General features: G+C 37.5%; 1 protein-coding gene across 2 annotated transcripts in view; it reads right to left on the reverse strand.

Moving 5' to 3' along the window:
• LOC127656262 (dysferlin-like) overlaps positions 1-18,526 on the reverse strand; it is a 122,670-nt gene that overhangs the window by 14,849 nt on the left and 89,295 nt on the right. For both annotated transcript variants that reach the window (XM_052144501.1, XM_052144510.1), the window contains 8 exons: positions 15,100-15,255; positions 14,274-14,365; positions 13,639-13,809; positions 6,794-6,936; positions 3,812-3,951; positions 3,542-3,630; positions 3,352-3,447; positions 2,557-2,698 (listed from right to left, as the gene is read on the reverse strand). In XM_052144501.1, the coding sequence (XP_052000461.1) occupies positions 2,557-2,698; positions 3,352-3,447; positions 3,542-3,630; positions 3,812-3,951; positions 6,794-6,936; positions 13,639-13,809; positions 14,274-14,365; positions 15,100-15,255 (1,029 nt within the window). The remainder of the gene's footprint in view (positions 1-2,556; positions 2,699-3,351; positions 3,448-3,541; positions 3,631-3,811; positions 3,952-6,793; positions 6,937-13,638; positions 13,810-14,273; positions 14,366-15,099; positions 15,256-18,526) is intronic.

Genomic DNA, 18,526 nt, shown 5'->3' on the forward strand with positions numbered 1-18,526 from the left:
ACCATGTGGCCGATTCTTACATAATTTAATATACAGCTTCCTGTAGAGACCCGCCTTGTGTATAATAAGATTCAGGACCATTAGCCATTCACAGTTCAAGTTATTACCACAGTTCAAGTTATTACGTGCTGAGGTTTGACTGGCCGCTGGCAGCCATTTTTGTTAATTTGTCAAAACGATTTTTTAAGAATATGTTAGTATTTGAACCAAAGAAGATCCATATTTAATTTTAACATTATTGCTCAAATGGCTGCAAAGTTATCACAGTTTTTTTTTTTTGTAGAGAAGCCTAGGGGTGGAATTGTACAAAACTTTGCTGACATCTTCGAAACGTCCTGTTGACTATGTGTCCCAAGTTTGGTTACGTTTGGAGTTTGCATTGAGTATATATTGATCAATTACTCAAATCTTATTTAACTGAAGGAATTATATCATTATTATCTTTGGAAAGCTTTTACATATCTAAATTATTTTGATAACTTTTTGTCAGGGGGGTCTGCAGATGAGTGTAAAGGGATTAATATGGGCAAGGAGGAGGCGAGAACCGGCTTGACGATAATATTTTAATAAGAAACTTAAACAAAAAGACAAACACACACGTGTCAGACAGCTGTCCGTAAATCTCTCTCTCTGCCCCATTGCAGTCTCCAGTCAGCCTTTATCCCTCTCTGAGGCTTGATTAGCCTGATTAGGGGCCGGGTGTGTGGAAACTATCCTACTGCCTAAAATCTCCTGTTGAATTCCATGGAAGAACGAAAGTTAAATTAATTTGGAACAGCATGAGAGTGAGTAAATGATGACAGAATTTAAATAAAATAATAATTCTATCATCATTTACTTTCCCTTATGTTGTCTCAAACTCCTCATTCTCTACAAATTTTAACATCTGCATTGGCAAGTTAATGAGAGAAGCTTGAATCCTTGTGCTTGACACATGTGCAGAGTGTGTGTACAGCCCCCATTGACTTGCATTGCATTGTTTAAACACATCTTACATCCTTGAAAATATCATTGCATGTGTTCACAAAAGGGTGAGTGAATTATGAGAAAATTATTATTTTTGGGTAAACTATTCTAGCAAGTCCCTTGCTTGTGGAATCTGAAATCTGCAACATTTTAGTTACCAGCCATTAACCACTATGCTATAGGAGATATGGAGAGGTAGAAATGAACTCACAGCCCATGACAGTGACTGAGAAAGACAGGGTAAAAACATTATACTGTGACTATAGAAGTACAGAAGTAGAAAGAGGGTGAGAGACAGAGAGTGACTCCCACTACAGCCCTGATTCGGCACCCCACCGCCAGACAGGATTCCATCAGCGTGACATAATTCCCATTGTACTGTACCCCTGATGAATGTGTGGACAAACACAGCAAGGAAAATGAACTCCTGCTTCACAGAGCTGCACTGCTGCCATTCACCGGTAAACAGGTCATGTAAGTCAGCTTGTCCTGCCTGACAAGCGTATACATCTCCATCTAAACAAACACTGCAAATAAGGGCTCACTTCCAGTCTACCACTGTTTGTCAGGCCTTGTTTCATGCAGGAGAATAAGTTTCGTTATGTATCAATTTTATTGTGTGTTGTGTCCAACAAACCCCAGCCAAAGTTGATCTATCTTGTGACAGCTGCTGTAATGGGCCGCTCTAATTTTAATGGGTGGAACCACTATCTTCAATCTTACCATAACAGATATCTTGCCTGCCAAAACCTCACTTCAAGTGCCTTGTCCATCACAACTGTTTTCCCTGAGCTGGCTTGGCTGAATTCTGGACTGTCTTGCTTTTAAAGGATGCTCATGTACCACATGCGGTAAGTGGACATTTGCCAGCTGCAGCCTGCAACAAATCTGGATTTGAAACATTGCATTAAACGCCTTCCAATTGCAGTGATATTCTTCAAAATTTGAGAAGTACACCGAAAGCCCTGAGCATAAGAAAGTTTCTGGAGTTGCTAACAATGCCTTTGCAAATCCGGACGAACTGTAGATCACCTAATCAGACTCAATAAAGGTCCAACATTTTTATTTGAGCAACATAGCTGAAGACCAGCATGCGGATATGAATGTTGACAGGCCTAGAGTCACCAACTAAACCACTAATCAAATCTGGTTTGATTTCTCCTTTGATTAAACCTCTGGTTTGATCACTCTCAATTGACATGTCATTTTTTTCCACCAAACCTTCAAATGCAAATAAGGGCATTATAAAAGCTAGATGCAGCACAATGAAAATAACAGAACGCAGGTGTCTCGTGACGCGTTTCTTTTTAAGTTAACATGGCATCCAAAAAACCTGGTGCTTCTGCGCGAGACACTGAAGAAACAGCGAGGTCAAATACGTCCATCTAGCACCGTGGTTCTCAACCGGGGGACTCTGCAAAAAATTATTTAAATAAGTAAATAAGCCAACATGTAGTGGGCTTTGAATATTGTTTTGGACAATGGATGGTGGAGAACCACTGGTGTAGCACATATACATAGAAAAACAATTGATAAACAGAACAGATGGATGCAAAAACTGGTTCGGTGTAAACGGCTCCCAAGTCTCACCTTTTTATCAATGGTGCAGAGTTGTTCAGCTGGTAAATAATGGAAGGGAAAGAGGAACCTCCAATTAAAATTGCCTTCACCACCTAGTGATCGATAGTGCACATCTGTTTTCTGCTTGATCTCTTCATGGCCATGCATCCAGCTACGATTGAAAAAAAATAAATAAATAAATAGCTTTGGCAGTTACCGGCACATAATTTCCAACACATTTAGACGGCAATGTTACTTAGAGCTGACCAATGGCTTTGGGCCCTGGTTACCCTGCAAATGTAAGTGCAGCATAGTTCTAGTGGTAAGACTAGCAGCTGTACATCATCACGCCATTTGCTAGGTAACTCCTAGCTTATCACATGTAAGCCATTGCTTTATAAGTCTGCTCATTATCTATCACATTGCTGTTTCAGTGTGCTAACACGGCAACCTCCACCGACCCACCACCACAAGTTGAGTCCCGTCCTGCATGGGGGTAGGCTCCTCGCCCCTGCCTCCTATCTCTGGCAGGATATGACGGTTCCGAGCAAGACTTCTTCGGAATGCCAGACTGGGCTTACGCCAAAGAGAGACATTGCATTTCTGTTTTATATTCATCAAAATAAATCTCATCTTAAATTTCACTCAAGTCTGCAAGTCTTCCTGATAGAACTGTATGTTTGTTGCTACTGGTCAATATTTTTTGCGCCCCATTGTTTCTATTGGTCACAGTGGCAACAGACAAGCAACAGATCCATGGCATGGGAAACAAGAGCAACTTCATTTACACAAACCCAACAAGCCATTTATGACACCCCAATTTACCCTTTCACATAAATGTCACTCATCTTCTCCCCAGTAATGCTGACATCATCCAAGATGACATCTCTTGTGTTCCATATAATGCAGCGCAGGAAGAACCTATGGGACCATAAAACATGGAATATTACACTTATGCATAAAAAGGCAAATCAATTGAAGTTAACGTAGAAGTGAAAGAAGGTAGCATTCATACTTTTTGGCTCTGCGTGGAGTAATATTGAATGGAGGCCCTGGTGGGCCCAAAGATTTAGGGAACAGGTCCACCCACATTTGTAACCGGCCCTAGTGATTGGCAAGTAAAACAAGTTATTGAAGCATGACAGGCATCTCATGAACGATTCGACCAAGAAGAGAGAAAGCTATTTCAATTAATGTATTTTTTTTTTTGAATTTGCTATGCTAGGTGGAAAAAAATCTGGTTAATTCTAAGGATTCTGATTATTTGAATGTGAGACTATGTTACCTGCTCTATGTCTGGTTGTAGAGGGCTATAGAGGGGTCGGGTCTCAACATGTTCAGGTACCAGACCTTGCCTCCTCAGCACCAAAAGTGCTAGACGCTCCTGCACTGGACCCAGGTAATAGTTAAGAGGTCTTCTTTCATCTGAGGACCAAATGTAGTCAAACATAAGGTCATTGTAGAATGTATTCAAATTGAATACAACTTACACAACTGGTAAAACATACGGAGGCATTCCAAATTCATTTAAATTCCAAAGACATTCCAAGTTTTCACCTTAAAATTGCTCTACAAACAATTAAAAAAATTAATTGTAATATTATTATGTTAAGTCAAGTCATTTTTATAGTGCTTTTCACAACACACTTCATTTCAAAGCAGCTTTACAGAAAATTATGTTTTAACAGAAAGCTGTAAATAAAGAATGAAACTGTAATACGGGGGGCTAGCGGCCCGTTTAAAATTTCCAGTGGGCCGTGTGAGGTTGTCAGTTATCTTAGGGGCTGTTCACAACAATGTGTTTTGTGTCTGATCACACTGTTTTCCAAATGTTTTCCTATGTAAACTTGCACTAGACAGAAGTAGCTCTAGGTCTCAATGTTGTGTCTCGTTTAGGAGCACCTCGATTTTAGATGCTTTCAGAGATTGCACTACAAATAATCTTTATCCATAATTTTGACGAAATGGGAAGATTAAATAGCTAAAATCATGGATGACTAACAAGCGTAATTTCGGAGAAACAGAAAAGCTCTATTCATTAGTTAGGTCAACAAAACATTTGTATGTTGTCATTTTTTTTTTCATTCATTTGAAAATTCAAAAGTTTAAATCATTGCATTTATAACAAACTTCACTGTTATTGTTAAATACAATTTTAATCTGATCTACTTTCTCAGTTAAGGACCAATTTTAAAGCACTTTTTAAATGTTCTTTCTCAAGTTATCTGTTTGTTGTTGTTTTTTCAGAATTTCCTGCTGGAAACATTTTCTCTTGATGTATTATTTATATAGTGAACAAAAATTATAGGCCTACTATAACACAATATCTAATAGAAGCTTTTCATTTTCAAAATATTCTGGCTTGGCCAGAATGTCCTGGAGATTTTTTTTTTTTCCATCTGGCCCACTTGTTTATGAAGTTGAAATAGTCCTGTCTTAGAGTCATCATTGTGTGATTTGATAAAAACATGATCGTAAATTGTGCCTTAAAATAAATAAAAATATAATTTAGTGTTTTGACCCCTATTTGAATTCATGTTAAAGCTAAAGTGTCTGATTTTTCTGCCACTAGAAAATGGAACTGCAAAAAAATTATTGTTTTCAAACATCTTTCCTGAACAAACCCCGTCTTCCATTGTTTTCCAAACCATTAGTCTCACCCCAAACTCACACCATTGGCTGAGTCAGTGTTGCTGTGTTGGGTGGTCGAGATGCTTAAACAAGCAGAGCAATACTTTTTTAGTGCCACGGAGAAACAGTGTTTACACTTTTTGTGGAAATCAATCATTGAATTTATTACTTATAGTTGACTCTGCATTTCAACCTGGAATATGGGAAATTATTTTAACAACATTTTAACTTAAAATACACATATCAGCTTTAAATCCATAACTATGTAAACTTTGATTTTATATGAAAAATAATTGGCCACTGGGTTTATGAAGTCATAACTGAAACAAGAAAAAAAAAAAAAGTCAACGTGAGTGCAAAACACATTCATGAAATGTTCCACTTGTATAGTACGAAATGTTTATCTTTCCCCGTTCCTTACATAATGCATTGATTTCATTGCTGTTGATCTAAGAAGAGATTTTCCTCTTTAAAAAAGCAAAGAGAGAGAAAGAAGAAGAAAAAATAAACACCCACTGTTGAGTTTATGGTTTAAAACCCTGTGTCATGTCCCAGAGGGAAACATGGTCAGAGTGTGGAGAAAAGAGGAAAAAGAGCAGAGTGGAGAATGACAATTTCTGCCATGAAGTTGGATGCCCAAAATGCCCACCTGATATTCACTTTGACATGCAGGTTGCTGCAGATACGTGGGGCAAACAGAGAGACATAGTATTCCTCGGTGGCGTGACACAGGAGTACTGTTGAGCTTGGCTGAACATGCTTGAATGCTAGTTCACCATAAATCTGACGGTAACCTCTTCCCAAAGCATCATGAAGGGGAAAATGGCTTGAGAGCTTGACTTTCTGTAGGCCCTTATGTGGCATCTCACTGGTAGAAAGGCAGCCAAAGGGACTTTAAAAGGCATGTAATGCTTAGCGGTAAAGTCAAATGTGGTGGGAGGGTTTGACAGAGGTTACACATGAGTAAGATCAACATAATAAATACTTAATAGTAAACTATTTTAGCATTAGTTAGCATTAGCTTCCCGAGGGCACACTTTAGGAACAGTAGACATCAGATTGCTGTGGCAAGGAAGCTGTGAATGTATGACTATGTCAGAGGTGATGTATGTTTACACAGGTCCTTCATCTTTACAATATCACACTTGTTTTTCTTTACTCAAAGGAGCAACTCATTCTTTCCGCTCATAGCACTCCTGCAAGAACGGCCTCCTCAACAGTTCTGTGATCCCACACACACAGATATGATCTATGGCACAAGCCTGGATGTATATCATTATTCGGTTCTGTCAGTGTTTTCAAGGAACCACAGCCGATCTCATGCACGGCTCGCTTTTTAAATGACGGAAGATGTGATGAGTCGGACTAATGCTTTGATTAGCCGTTACTTGTGAGTAAGGCTTGCAGCAGCTCCAAAGAAAATACTTCCACTTTCTTTTTTCACCGTCCAGCCAGTGGGTCATGATGTTTGTGTTTATTCATACAGTACATATGCGCTCACATGCATTCATGCACACAATTCTTTAAGAAGCCACTCTTTGGGAATGGCAATCCTAGAATTAATTATCAAATATCAAGAACATTCAGACAGTGGTAGAAAGAAGGTCTAGTGAGAGTGTGTGTTTAGGGCACATACCAAGGTCTGCCACGGTATATTCCTGTCCTCTGAAGTAGACTCGATCCTGCTTGTAGACAGGCAGTTTACAGTTTTGCCTCTCACACAGATGATGAAGCAACTGGGTAGGTTTCAGCTGATCTCGCCACTGGTTAACACCCAACCTAAACCCAAGACAGAGACAAAACAACTCTTCTTTACAGTGCAAAATATATCTGTTTGGACGGCTGTTGGGACTATCAACTGTTAAAAATAAACTATTTTGAAAATGAAACTTTTTTGTTATTATTATTTAAAGAAGAGTCAATAGAGCAGTGTTCCCCAACTTTTTTTCTGCCATGGCAAACTTTTTGTGACAAAAAAATTCTACGGCTCACCACTATCCCACATAGGCTAACCATAGTCAATATTTTTCCTTTTCAAGAATTTACTTGTAATGTCTGAAATTCAGCATATAGGTAGGCTACGATATGTGAGGGTACAGGTGGCAAAAGTGCTAAATAGTTCTTGCAATGCCTATGCAAACTCATGAGTTTGCATAGACTCATTACTTTACTTTTAATTGATACTGCGTGGACATATTTATATTTATATTGCTTATATTTAAATTCTTGTTTCATTTAGAGATTGTGTGAACACACCTACAACACCAAAACAAATTCCTTGTATGCATAAAAAACTTAATTGGCAATAAAGATTTTTCTGATTTCTGATTTTCTTATGTGCTATGAGTGAGTCAGTGAATCATTTTAAGTCGTTCATGACCGAAATCTACCAAGAGACTTTATAGTGTTTAAGCATTAAAAGATTAAAGCAGATCTATATACTTCCTTCAGTCTGAGCATTATTTTTCATCCAAAAACACAACAATAATAGTCTAATAATAGTGCATTTCAATAACGTCCTTACCTTCTCCTTTATTAAAACTTACATGGCTACAAATCTACTGACTTCAATATAAGAATGCTACACACAAAGCAGATCTACGGTAGAATTTATAAAAAGAACATGGCTTTTATCAGAAAAGACCACAATAATAGACAAGTAATAATAATTTTGAGTTTCAATAATGTTCTTTTGTCATTGTAAAGTGCATTTCACATGTGTTGAGTCTAGGCGTCAACGCTCCGTTCAACGTCAGCGTCAAGCGGCGCATCGCCCTCCACATGACAAGAGTTGCAGAAAGCGTCACAGAGGGGCGATTTTATGAGTTTGCCACCAGAGGTGGGTAGTAGTAAAGTTTTGGGGAAAATTTTACTTTTAGAGTATGTCTAAAAGTGGGTACTTTTACTCTCACTCAAGTAAATTTCTAATAATTTTTTTTTTTACTTTTACTTCTTTACAATAAGGTTACTGTCGTTACATTACTGCGTTTAATTTGAATTCATGTGTAATTCATTGAGAGATTATTGAATGGGACTTTTACGAGAGCTGAAGTTCACAGCTGCGTGTGATGAGACTGTCACTCAAGTCATCAGTGCAGCAGCATCAAACTCTTCAAAATGAAGCAGTTTCTTCGCTCCACACAGTGAAAAAAGAATAGTTCCGTCATGCAATGCCTTCATTTAACACCGAGACAAGCTGATATTTCAAGATTAAAGTCACAACTAAAGGCCAACTTCAGGCTGCACGCTGAGGTAAATTTTGGCTCTAATTCTAACGCAGGATTTTCTGTGAAATGAGATGGCTAATTTTCAGGGTGATTCTGTAACTGGGCTCTTGTGACATCAGTTTTTAAGTGTAAATTTTTTAAATCAGTGCAGCAATATATCAGTGTGCTTTGTCCCGCATGTCATAAACAGTATTTATGCATTTACTCCGTGCCCTCGTGGGGGTACTGGAAACTATCACAGCTACATCAGGAGGATTAACTGTATAAATCCATATAAACATCCAAGTTAATCGCTACCATTCATGTGATCGACAACTGGCACGCGAACAGACAGCATTTCTGCGCGTGCACAGCGGGGTGCATGAGGCAATCGTGGCGACGAGAGTGGCTGTGTCCAAAATCATTAACTCATTCACTATTTCCTATATCTCAGCAGTAAGTGAACGAAATTAGTGAATTCGGACGAGAGTTTTGGAGCTCTGGGGCTGGTGCAGAAATGTCCCATATGAAATTTTAAAATACTTGGGCCTTACTTGTTATTCTTATTAAATAATATATTAATACAATAAATCTTAATTCTGTTTGTTATTTTTAATATATACTGTGTGTTAATATTAAGAGTAAACACATTTGATCTGTATGTTTTGTCTCTCTATATGTTATTATTATATTTTAATCAAGTAATGATTTGTCAAAAAGTAATATACTACATTCAGAATAAAATAAAACATTACAGGAGTGAAGGAAGCAGTAAACTCCTTGTTCATACTTCTTACCCATGGTGGATTGTAGTGTTGTCACGGTACCAAAATTTCAGTAGTCGGTACCGATAGAAGTTAAATTGAATGGTTTTCTATACCAGTTTCGATACCTCAGCAAAAATATGCTAATATGATAATCTGCTATTGAACGCACCAGTTTATTATATTATTTTTAATTATTTTAATAATTATCGTTTAATAATAATTATTATTATATTAAGAACTTTCCAGAAATTTCCAGAACCAGAACTTTCCAGAATTTTTTTACAAAAATTTTTTTATTTAAAAATACAATTTCATCATCAAAATGGTGTCTAATTAATAAATTCTTAAAACTTTTAACAAGTGAACATAAAACTTTTTAACATGTCATTGCTTTTTTTTTTTTTTTGGTGCCAAACTTTTATTCAATAGATGTCTTGATTGTGATACTTTGATTAATTATCATTATTGTTATAGAGAATATTACATTTTACTATAAAGTTGTAATATATTTTATTCAATTTCAGGCATATAGATTTTATTTTGAATTGTGCTTTTATTATGATGTGTTTTTTGCGGTGTGCTTCGCTTTTCTGGATAAACAGTTTGCGACACTGTGTGTCTCAGTGTGATCATTGAAGACGTTTAAGTCATGTCTGAAATCTCATCTCTTTAAACAGGACACAGTTTGGAGTGTTTGTATTTTAGATTACTGGTGTTTTTGTATGTGGTCATTTTTAAATTGTAGGCTTATTACTGTGACGCACTTTGGTTAACTGTTCTTTTAAATGCGATATAAATAAAGCTGAGCTGAGATTAGATCGCAGATGCTGTGACTTTAATTATATAAATATATATTTTACATGATTCACAATGGATAAGTACTCTGCTTTGTCATCTCATACAACATGAATGATTCTCAATGTTTGTGGAGTTTCTAGTGGATGAGAGGTTGGATTTATTTAATGTACACATCTCTTGCACAGTAAGATTGCAGCATTTATCGGTTTAATAAATCATACTAGGGCATGTCACTTTTTTAATTTTGATTAATTGTCTGTTTCAGTGTACAAGAAGTAATAGAGCATGCATTCAAAATAAGCCTGTGAGCATTTTAAAGCTGTCGTGTGTCAGTCATACTGTGCGCTGGTACCGGATAGATTCGGTTCTCTGCACTGCAGAAACACTGGTACAGTTACATCTTATTTTATTTTAGTATCGACTTAGTACCGAAGTACCAGTACTTTTGACAACACTAGTGGGTTGTGGGAAATTAACCGTCATCGAGTGTACTTAAAGTGTATACTTTAAATTAGAGTGCATTGTGGGTAAGAATGAGTGAACAAAAGTAGGGAACGATTGGCTCACTCAGAATTCAGACATTCCTACAAAATTGCGAAAACTCGAAATAGTGCACTATATGTAGTAGTAGTAGTAGTCCTTTATTGTCACATAGTAAACCAGTGAAATTGGCCATCGACCTGTCCATACAAACATACATATGACAAGGGGATAGACAGGACAGGAAGACAGGGAATTAGAAGAAATACAGCATGACATGAGGAGAGGAGAAAAAAAAAGGCAGCCCCCAGACTATGCTCCTTAAGAAGTACAGTGTGGGAACAGGGAAAAAAACACCTCAGCAACATTAGCACATAATCAGTACACTCTACAACATGAACAAGACTTGCAACAGGGGAGGGATTGGGGGTGGAGGTGGCCCAGCACAGGCAAGCAGCCATCCGGACCTGCAGCCATGTTCGGCGCTGGTCACAGACCCGCCTGTCAGACTGGGGGTACAAAGCGCGAAGGCGAGGGATAGGGTATCGGGCGGATGATTGCATATCTGTATATATGTGTAAGAGTTCATGTGTGTGTAGGCCTGGAGAGTCGCTATGCCAGCATCTAATCTAGGTGCCTCAGTCCGCAGGGTTGTCATAGCGATACACAGCAAGTTGCCATGGAGACAACCTTGATCAGGTCCCAGACATAGTCAACAATCACCAGGTGTCTGGGGAGTCGGGAAGGAACGCAGAGTGGCTCACTGCAGTGCTCTTCCGGGGAGTTGTTGTTCCAACAGCGGCCTTGGCCAAGGCCAGTGCTGGTTGAGGGTGGCGAAACAGATAAGATTGGGATTGTTTGGTCTTAAGGAGAGTAGCCGCATTCTAATTTACACGGCTATTCTCCTGGTCCATTTTGGTCTCTGAAGCGATCCATTTGCCTTTGCAAAGCTGTGAGCTTCTCCATGATGTTATCCGTATTTTGGTTCATAGACCCAGTCTGAGTGCAGACAGCTCTGCCCACTGTTTCAATCATGGCGGGCAGCCTTGTGAGGCTTTGGACAGCTGTCACCGTCTTCTTAACTCCTCGATAAACCAGGGCAATGCCTAATCCAATCAGCAGAAGACCTGTTATCATGGTACCGAATAGGTAGATATCTTCAACGTCCTCCACGGAAAGAGCCGCCAGACACCACGACCGCCACCTCTCCCACGCGTCCATCGTGTAGCCAGCTCGCGAACGTTCCGTCAGGGCAGACAGGTTCCCCGAACCCAAGCTTCTCGTCGAGAAGATGGTGTCAATTGCGTTGAGAGACCAGTTGATCAAATCCATGATGACTTAGTTTGAAGAGCAGTGCTGAGAGAGTCTCTCAAGTACAAGACAGTAGACTAGATATGACGAGAGGAGCAAAGCAGGGAAGATAAGGGTAGGGAGAGGGTGAGAAAATGCGACCGCCTTTGTTGAGAGCCAAGAGAAGAATAGTGGATAGGGTGTGGTTTCAGACACAACAAGTGTTCCACGATCAGGGTTGGTGCCCTACGTAGGCTGCATACTCTCCATTTAGAGAGTGGCGGTACTGCTGTTCAGAACTAACTATTCTAAATACTTACGAAACTGAAAACTGTAACTACACTGAAATAAGAATCCACACAGGACTTTAAAAGCTATGATATAGCAAAATAAGGCATTATATTTCAGCATTATATGTAATGTCCTTGTGGGATATTTTGATGTTTTCACTGTAATAATTACTAGAAATGTTTCTAAACCTCTTCTTATTGACAAATTCATCCAGATTTGACAAGAGCCCTTAAAGGGTTTGTTCACCCTTCTCTGCATATCTCTCCCTGCTATCTAGCAAAAAAGGACTTAAATATTGTTCTGTTTCTCACCCACACCTATCATATCCCTTCTGAAGACATGGATTAAACCACTGGAGTCTTATGGATTACTTTTGTACTGCCTTTATGTGCTTTTTGGAGTATCAGAATTTTTATCTACAGAGCTAAAATATTATTTAAAAAAATCTGAATTTGTTTTCTGCAGAAGAAAGGAAGTCATACACATCTGAGATGCATGAGGGTGAGTAAATGATGAATATTTAAAGTGAATGTATTATTCACTATCTCTACCCTCATGTTGTTCCAAACCAGTGTGAGGCTTTGTATTATGTGGAACACAAAATATGTTAGACAGAATGTTAGGGACTAACAGTCTCGATCACCATTCACTTTCTATATATCTATATAAAAACATTCTATCTAAAATCTCATTGTGTTGCATGGAAGAAAGAAAGTCATAAGGGTTTGTAACAACATGATGGTGAATGATGACAGAATTTCCATTAATAATAATCATAATTCTGTACATGTTCAATGTGTATTATGTAATGGAATATAGGGGAGTAAATGTCTATTATGTCATTTGTGAAAGTAACGATTTACTCACTACTTCAGTACTCTTTTAATTGGATACTTTCTTACTCTTACTCAAGTAATTATTTATGTTAGTACTTTTACTTCTACTTGAGTAATTATGTTTTTTAAATTATTATACTTTTACTTGAGTACAGCTTTTGGCTACTCTAACCACCTCTGTTTGCCACATAAAAAAGTGTGAGGTGTGCACAATAAACATTGAAAACATGTATTTGGAAGAGAGAAAAAAGCAGAAAGTAATAAAAGGACTTGTTTATGTTTAGGTCTAAGCGTTTTCTTGGTGAATTTAAATTAGCTCAATAACTGGGGTCTCTGATATTTGTGAACGCTAAGGTAATATTTAATTAAAAGAAATTATGAGACATTCAATGTCCCTTCACAAATTTGGACAGTTTTTAAAAATTTCTTGTTGCTTAGTACTCTTAAAGACATTGGTGAAGCAAAAACGAGTGTGTGAAAAACACTGGTGTAAAGTGCCGCCACTTCATAGACTTCAATGTATTCTGCATTGCTGATGCAGGTCAAGTGAAAAACCCTTAATGCGTGTAAATATCAGTCACTTTTGCACATTAATCATTGCCATGGCACACTGGTTGGGAAACGCTGCAATAGAGGTCAGCACATGATGGGCAGAAGAAGGGGAATTAATTATTTGCAATAACATTATTTTTTTTTCTTTCAAAAATTGAAATTCATACATAAAAACTGAGAAGTCACTTTTTTACATTGTTTTATCATGACTATGATAATATGGGAGTTAATGGAGAAAGGACAGAGGAGAGAGTCTCTTACAGACTGTAGGACTGTGGCAGGCCACAACGAGAACCATGACGGGACAAGAAGCGATTCTCCAAATCTATGACGGTCTCTCCGATTTTCTCATCTTTAGAGAGCATGTCATAATCATACAGCATGATTTTCAGGTCCTTCTCCAGAGGCAGACAGCATGTCAGCTCAAACATCCTAAAAAAGAAGTGAAAGACAGAATAATGTACAGGATATTTAGCTTTAAAAAAAAAAAAAAAAGAAAAAAAAAGGAGTTATACACACACTTCATATTCTGCCATTGTTTAGTCACCAGATCAAGGTCTTGCATTTTTCCAATGTCAGGAATGCCAAAATTAAGGGCTTGATCATTATTATGAGTGTGGCGACACCTGCTGGTATAATTGTCAAACAGATCTCTGTGATGATGTGTTTGTGTGTGTGTGTGTGTGTGTGTGTGTGTGTGTGTGTGTGTGTGTGTGTGTGTGTGTGTGTGTGTGTTTGGGTGGTTTACGAGCATTTTTTTTTTTTGTTAAAAACTGGCAGTAACAAGGGTATTATGCTATAAATGTGTTTTACGTATGTGTGTTTGTGTGTGTGTGTGTGTGTGTGTGTGTGTGTGTCTGTGTGTGTGTGTAAGAGAAAGAAAGAGACATGCTCACTTTCCAAAGATGGGGTCCAATGTACAGGGTATGTAATTGTCATGGTCATCTAATGATTTCTTGCCAAGTGTGATCTTAACGTAAGGGTCACACTATGAAAGAACAAGAAGTGCTAGTTATGCATGTGTTAACATAGTCACACACAATTTGTGCAGACAAACTATAAGCAATAATATCCAAAACAACACACCCTATTTTTTACTTTAAACGGTCCCTCTTTGCTCTCATGGAAAAAGCATCAAATCTCTATTATCAGTGTTGTTTCATAGGCAGTGAGTATATGTGTGAAATGTTCCATATAATAACCCATGGCCTGAGTAGGTAATGATAGGACGTCATCTTAACATAACACAACTAATGAAGGGAAAGCCCATTTGACGCTGGGCCAGCATTGGTGGCGCTTTGGCCAGGTCCAGGGCAGCTATTGAGAGTTTATGGTTATAGGTAAAAGGGTGGCTCCATGTTTTCATAAAGACATTTCTCAGCTCTCTTATGAATCTGGCACTACAGAGGCTTCAAAAAGGGCTAATACGACTCTTCTGGTTGATGAAGGTCTAACTGATGTAAAACAAAGTTTAAGAATAGTAAAGAACTGTTGTTACAACCTCTCCCAACCCCAAGCTTTACAAAAACTGTAAATCATTATTTATAATATTGTGATATTGTATTTAGCTTAATTTAGATTAATGTATTTAGATAATCATGTTCAGTTTAAACTTTATGATTGGAACTTTACTGTATAGAAAAGAACATAAATGAAAAACTAGTTAGCATGTTCCTTTACAATTTGATTGTGCATATATAGTTTTGGTTTTGTTGTACCTACCTTGCCATTGGAATCTTTGGGCTGTAAGCCATAGGCCTGGATGATGTACACACGTACCAGGCACTCCTCGATACCATTTGGTGGAAGTTTGCGGAACTGGCGTGGTGGTGTGGCTATTGCGGGATCGTCGGGCAGTGGATAGATCTTAAATGAACCCTAAATGAGGACAGGACAGGAGTCAGTGTAGCTCTGAAGTGTGTTACTCAACTGATGGACACTTTGCTTTCAAGTGTACCAGAACCGGAGAATACATCACAAACTGGAGGTTTGCCAAGTGTAATATAGTGTAAATGAAACCAGTTTTAATTGCAATCTCTTTCTATAAACAAAACATGTAACATCCCTTCATCCCTATGGTCTATAAAAGCTTTTAATTATTACAATGAACTTTTAAACATTATTTTAATAAATACACTGCACATTTGTTTATTGGTTTATTTTTTTATTCAAATAAATAAAACAACTTTTTAAACATGAAGCTTACATTTTTTATAAAGACTTTAAACATTTATTTTCAGTTTGCTTTCTGAAAGCTGTTAGTGGTGCAAAATCATGTGTAAAAATGTATAATAAGGTGCAGGTGATGTTCATTAGCTTCAGCCTTTGCGCAACAGCAGCGGCTACTTTAGCTTGGATAGATGACGCTGAAGTGTGTTCCAAATTAACAATATTTTTTAGCCCTACACCCTTCAAGCCTCCTAAGCTCTCACTCTGGGGGTAAACCCTCTGAAGGGATTAGGGTATAGGGATGAGCCTTTCGGAATGGAATGCACCCAATACAACGGATGAGATATGTGTTAAACAATCTATTGGTCATGGTTTATTTTTCAATTACTATTATTATTATGTTTATATTTACAATTGTATTTATGATCTAATATGTATTGGTATTTTTCCACTTGTTGCCGTAGAGTGATTTTTAAGTCACTGCAAAAGGGGCTGGAGGAAAAAGATTTTATATAATTATTTTCACCACTTTTGATTATATATTAGTTTTGTTTGAAGTGTAATTTGAATTTAGAAATATATTTGGTTTAATTTTTTTGTTTAAATAAATGAATTACATTTTTCGAAATCAAATAATAGAAGTGAGGTGTCACTGTTAATACTAGACATTATTTGTGTGTCAGTAGATGAAAATGATTAATAATAGGTAAATTCTCTATAATTTAACAAGGCCTACATCCATATCCTGAACCACATTGTCCATATATGTATATTCCGTAATTTTCTGGTATAAAAGTTTGTAGAACAGCAACAGTGCTGCCTACTGTACAGGGGTGAAATTGTTTTTCATTTATAGTTTTTACACACTCTGTTTGTATAGACCTTTTATCAGAAGTTTGTCTTGCAAAATCGTTTTATATTCAACAATATTTGACACAAAATGACTATTGTGAAAAACAATGTTCACGGATGTTCAAAAACCACAAACTCATACAAACACATGTACAGGAACCACATACTGGTAATATCTGTCAAAACCATAAGTAGTTTGCAGATCAAATGGCTTAAAGAAGTGCAATTTATCAACTTTAGGCATGGAAACATTCTGATAATTTCCCTGTATCACATGAAAGGAATGAAAATGCTGTGCATAACAAAGTGTCTGAAAGTCCTCTTTTACAAGAAAATATTCTCGATTATCTGACTAAACACTGGCAAATCGTCCTGTTTGTCCATGCAAACTAAAAGTCAACCTGCAGTTCTACTGCAATCATCTCACAATGTGGCAAGTCAATGAGCTGAACAGTTTTTACTGGCCCACAGTCAATACTTTCAAATGGCATTGGTTCCCAATGGTATGCTATCGCCATCTGATGTTTTTGAGCTAATGACTTTGTTATATTTTTAAAATTTTTATTGTGTTCTTGAAAAACCTATGTTTGGCTTCAAATCTCATTGACCAAACATGAAGAATTGGACCTATTTTTCGAATGACTCTGGGGAAATGAATCATGAAGTGATGTTTAGGGATCATTCTACGATGTGGGTAAAGCTCTTTGAAAAGTTGATGATGTTCAACAATGAGATGTTGCAGACATACTGTCATTCCATCAGTAACAACTGGAGAAAATATAATGTTCATAATTTGCAACAGAAGCAACAATAGTCTATAGTGGGCATTTCCTTCTTGTAAAACATCTCCAAATATCAAGGGCATATTCCGGATTAAGCAAAAAGTTTGAATGGCATTGAGACCAATTCCGTTTCCAGTCTCCTCCAAGTTTATTCTGGTTGGATGATTTTTTTCGTTCAACAAAGCCATAATTGTACGAGTATATTCGTTTACAAACATCTATCTTGGATATGATTTTGTTGTCTGAGAGGTAAGCAAACAGCAACTTCAGCTCAAATTGCCCCACTCCTTCCAATATGTCATGCATAATGTCTACAGCATCATTTTCAGAAATATGAAAGTACTGTAGATCATTGAATAAACATTGTCGCTTAACTCCAAATGTGGATGGCAGTGTAGGATCTACCATGAGGTCATTGCAATGCTGAGCATGCAGTGCTTTATTACGCAATGTTATTCTTTGATCATCATCACTGAAAACCATTTGCGAGGTCTGTTTGTCTACTAGACAAAAGCGGTTTGCACTGAATGATTCAACATACCAGAGTAATGTGTGCAATCCCAAATTGTCTCCAGTTACTTGTGCAATTGTTCTGTGAACTGGTTCATCAGAGAAAGGAACTTCAATTCCTGTACACTCAAGGACTTTCAGATCACGTACGAGGGGCTGTAAGATTAAATCATATCCATACTTCTTCACATCCTCAGTATGAAAAAGTGCTAAAAGATGAATATTCATAAGAGCAGAGTTTATCTTTGAAGTATATACTTCCAACCTTATGGATACCATGCTTGGATCTGAGCGGATTTGCCATTTCAAAATCATCGTAGAATATCTGTATTTGGAGAGAGTTTGGTTTTTCAGAGAAGAGGGGGTGATCTTTAAAATAGTTCCCATCACAGAAGTCTTTGTAAAACCCAGTTTTCTCACAAGGCTGCACAAAATTATCACAGATCTCTTGGTTGGTGAATATGAACTTCAAAGTTTGCAATAGAGAAATATAAACAAATTTGTCTGTTATGGGAACTTGATCATATGTGCCAGTGGTTCGATTCCTTCTAGTGTCATACCTCACACCTAGGGCTACCTCAACAGGTTCTACAATACCCCATTTCTCTCTGAAATGTTTTTTCCTTTTTGTCTCAGTGTTCAGTTTGCTAAATGGATTTTCAAGATTGTCAAAATAATCGTCAAACTTTGTTCTGATCTCCTCATCGTTAGGGAGTAATTTTACAACATCCTCTTTAACATTTGAATGCAATTCCTCTATAAGTTCCTCCATATTTTCAACAACAGTTGTTATGACATTAGTAGCCACACCACAGCCTTGGAGTTTTGCAATAAGG

The sequence above is a fragment of the Xyrauchen texanus genome, chromosome 2, assembly GCF_025860055.1.
Source record: "Xyrauchen texanus isolate HMW12.3.18 chromosome 2, RBS_HiC_50CHRs, whole genome shotgun sequence".
Classification (NCBI taxonomy): domain Eukaryota; kingdom Metazoa; phylum Chordata; class Actinopteri; order Cypriniformes; family Catostomidae; genus Xyrauchen; species Xyrauchen texanus.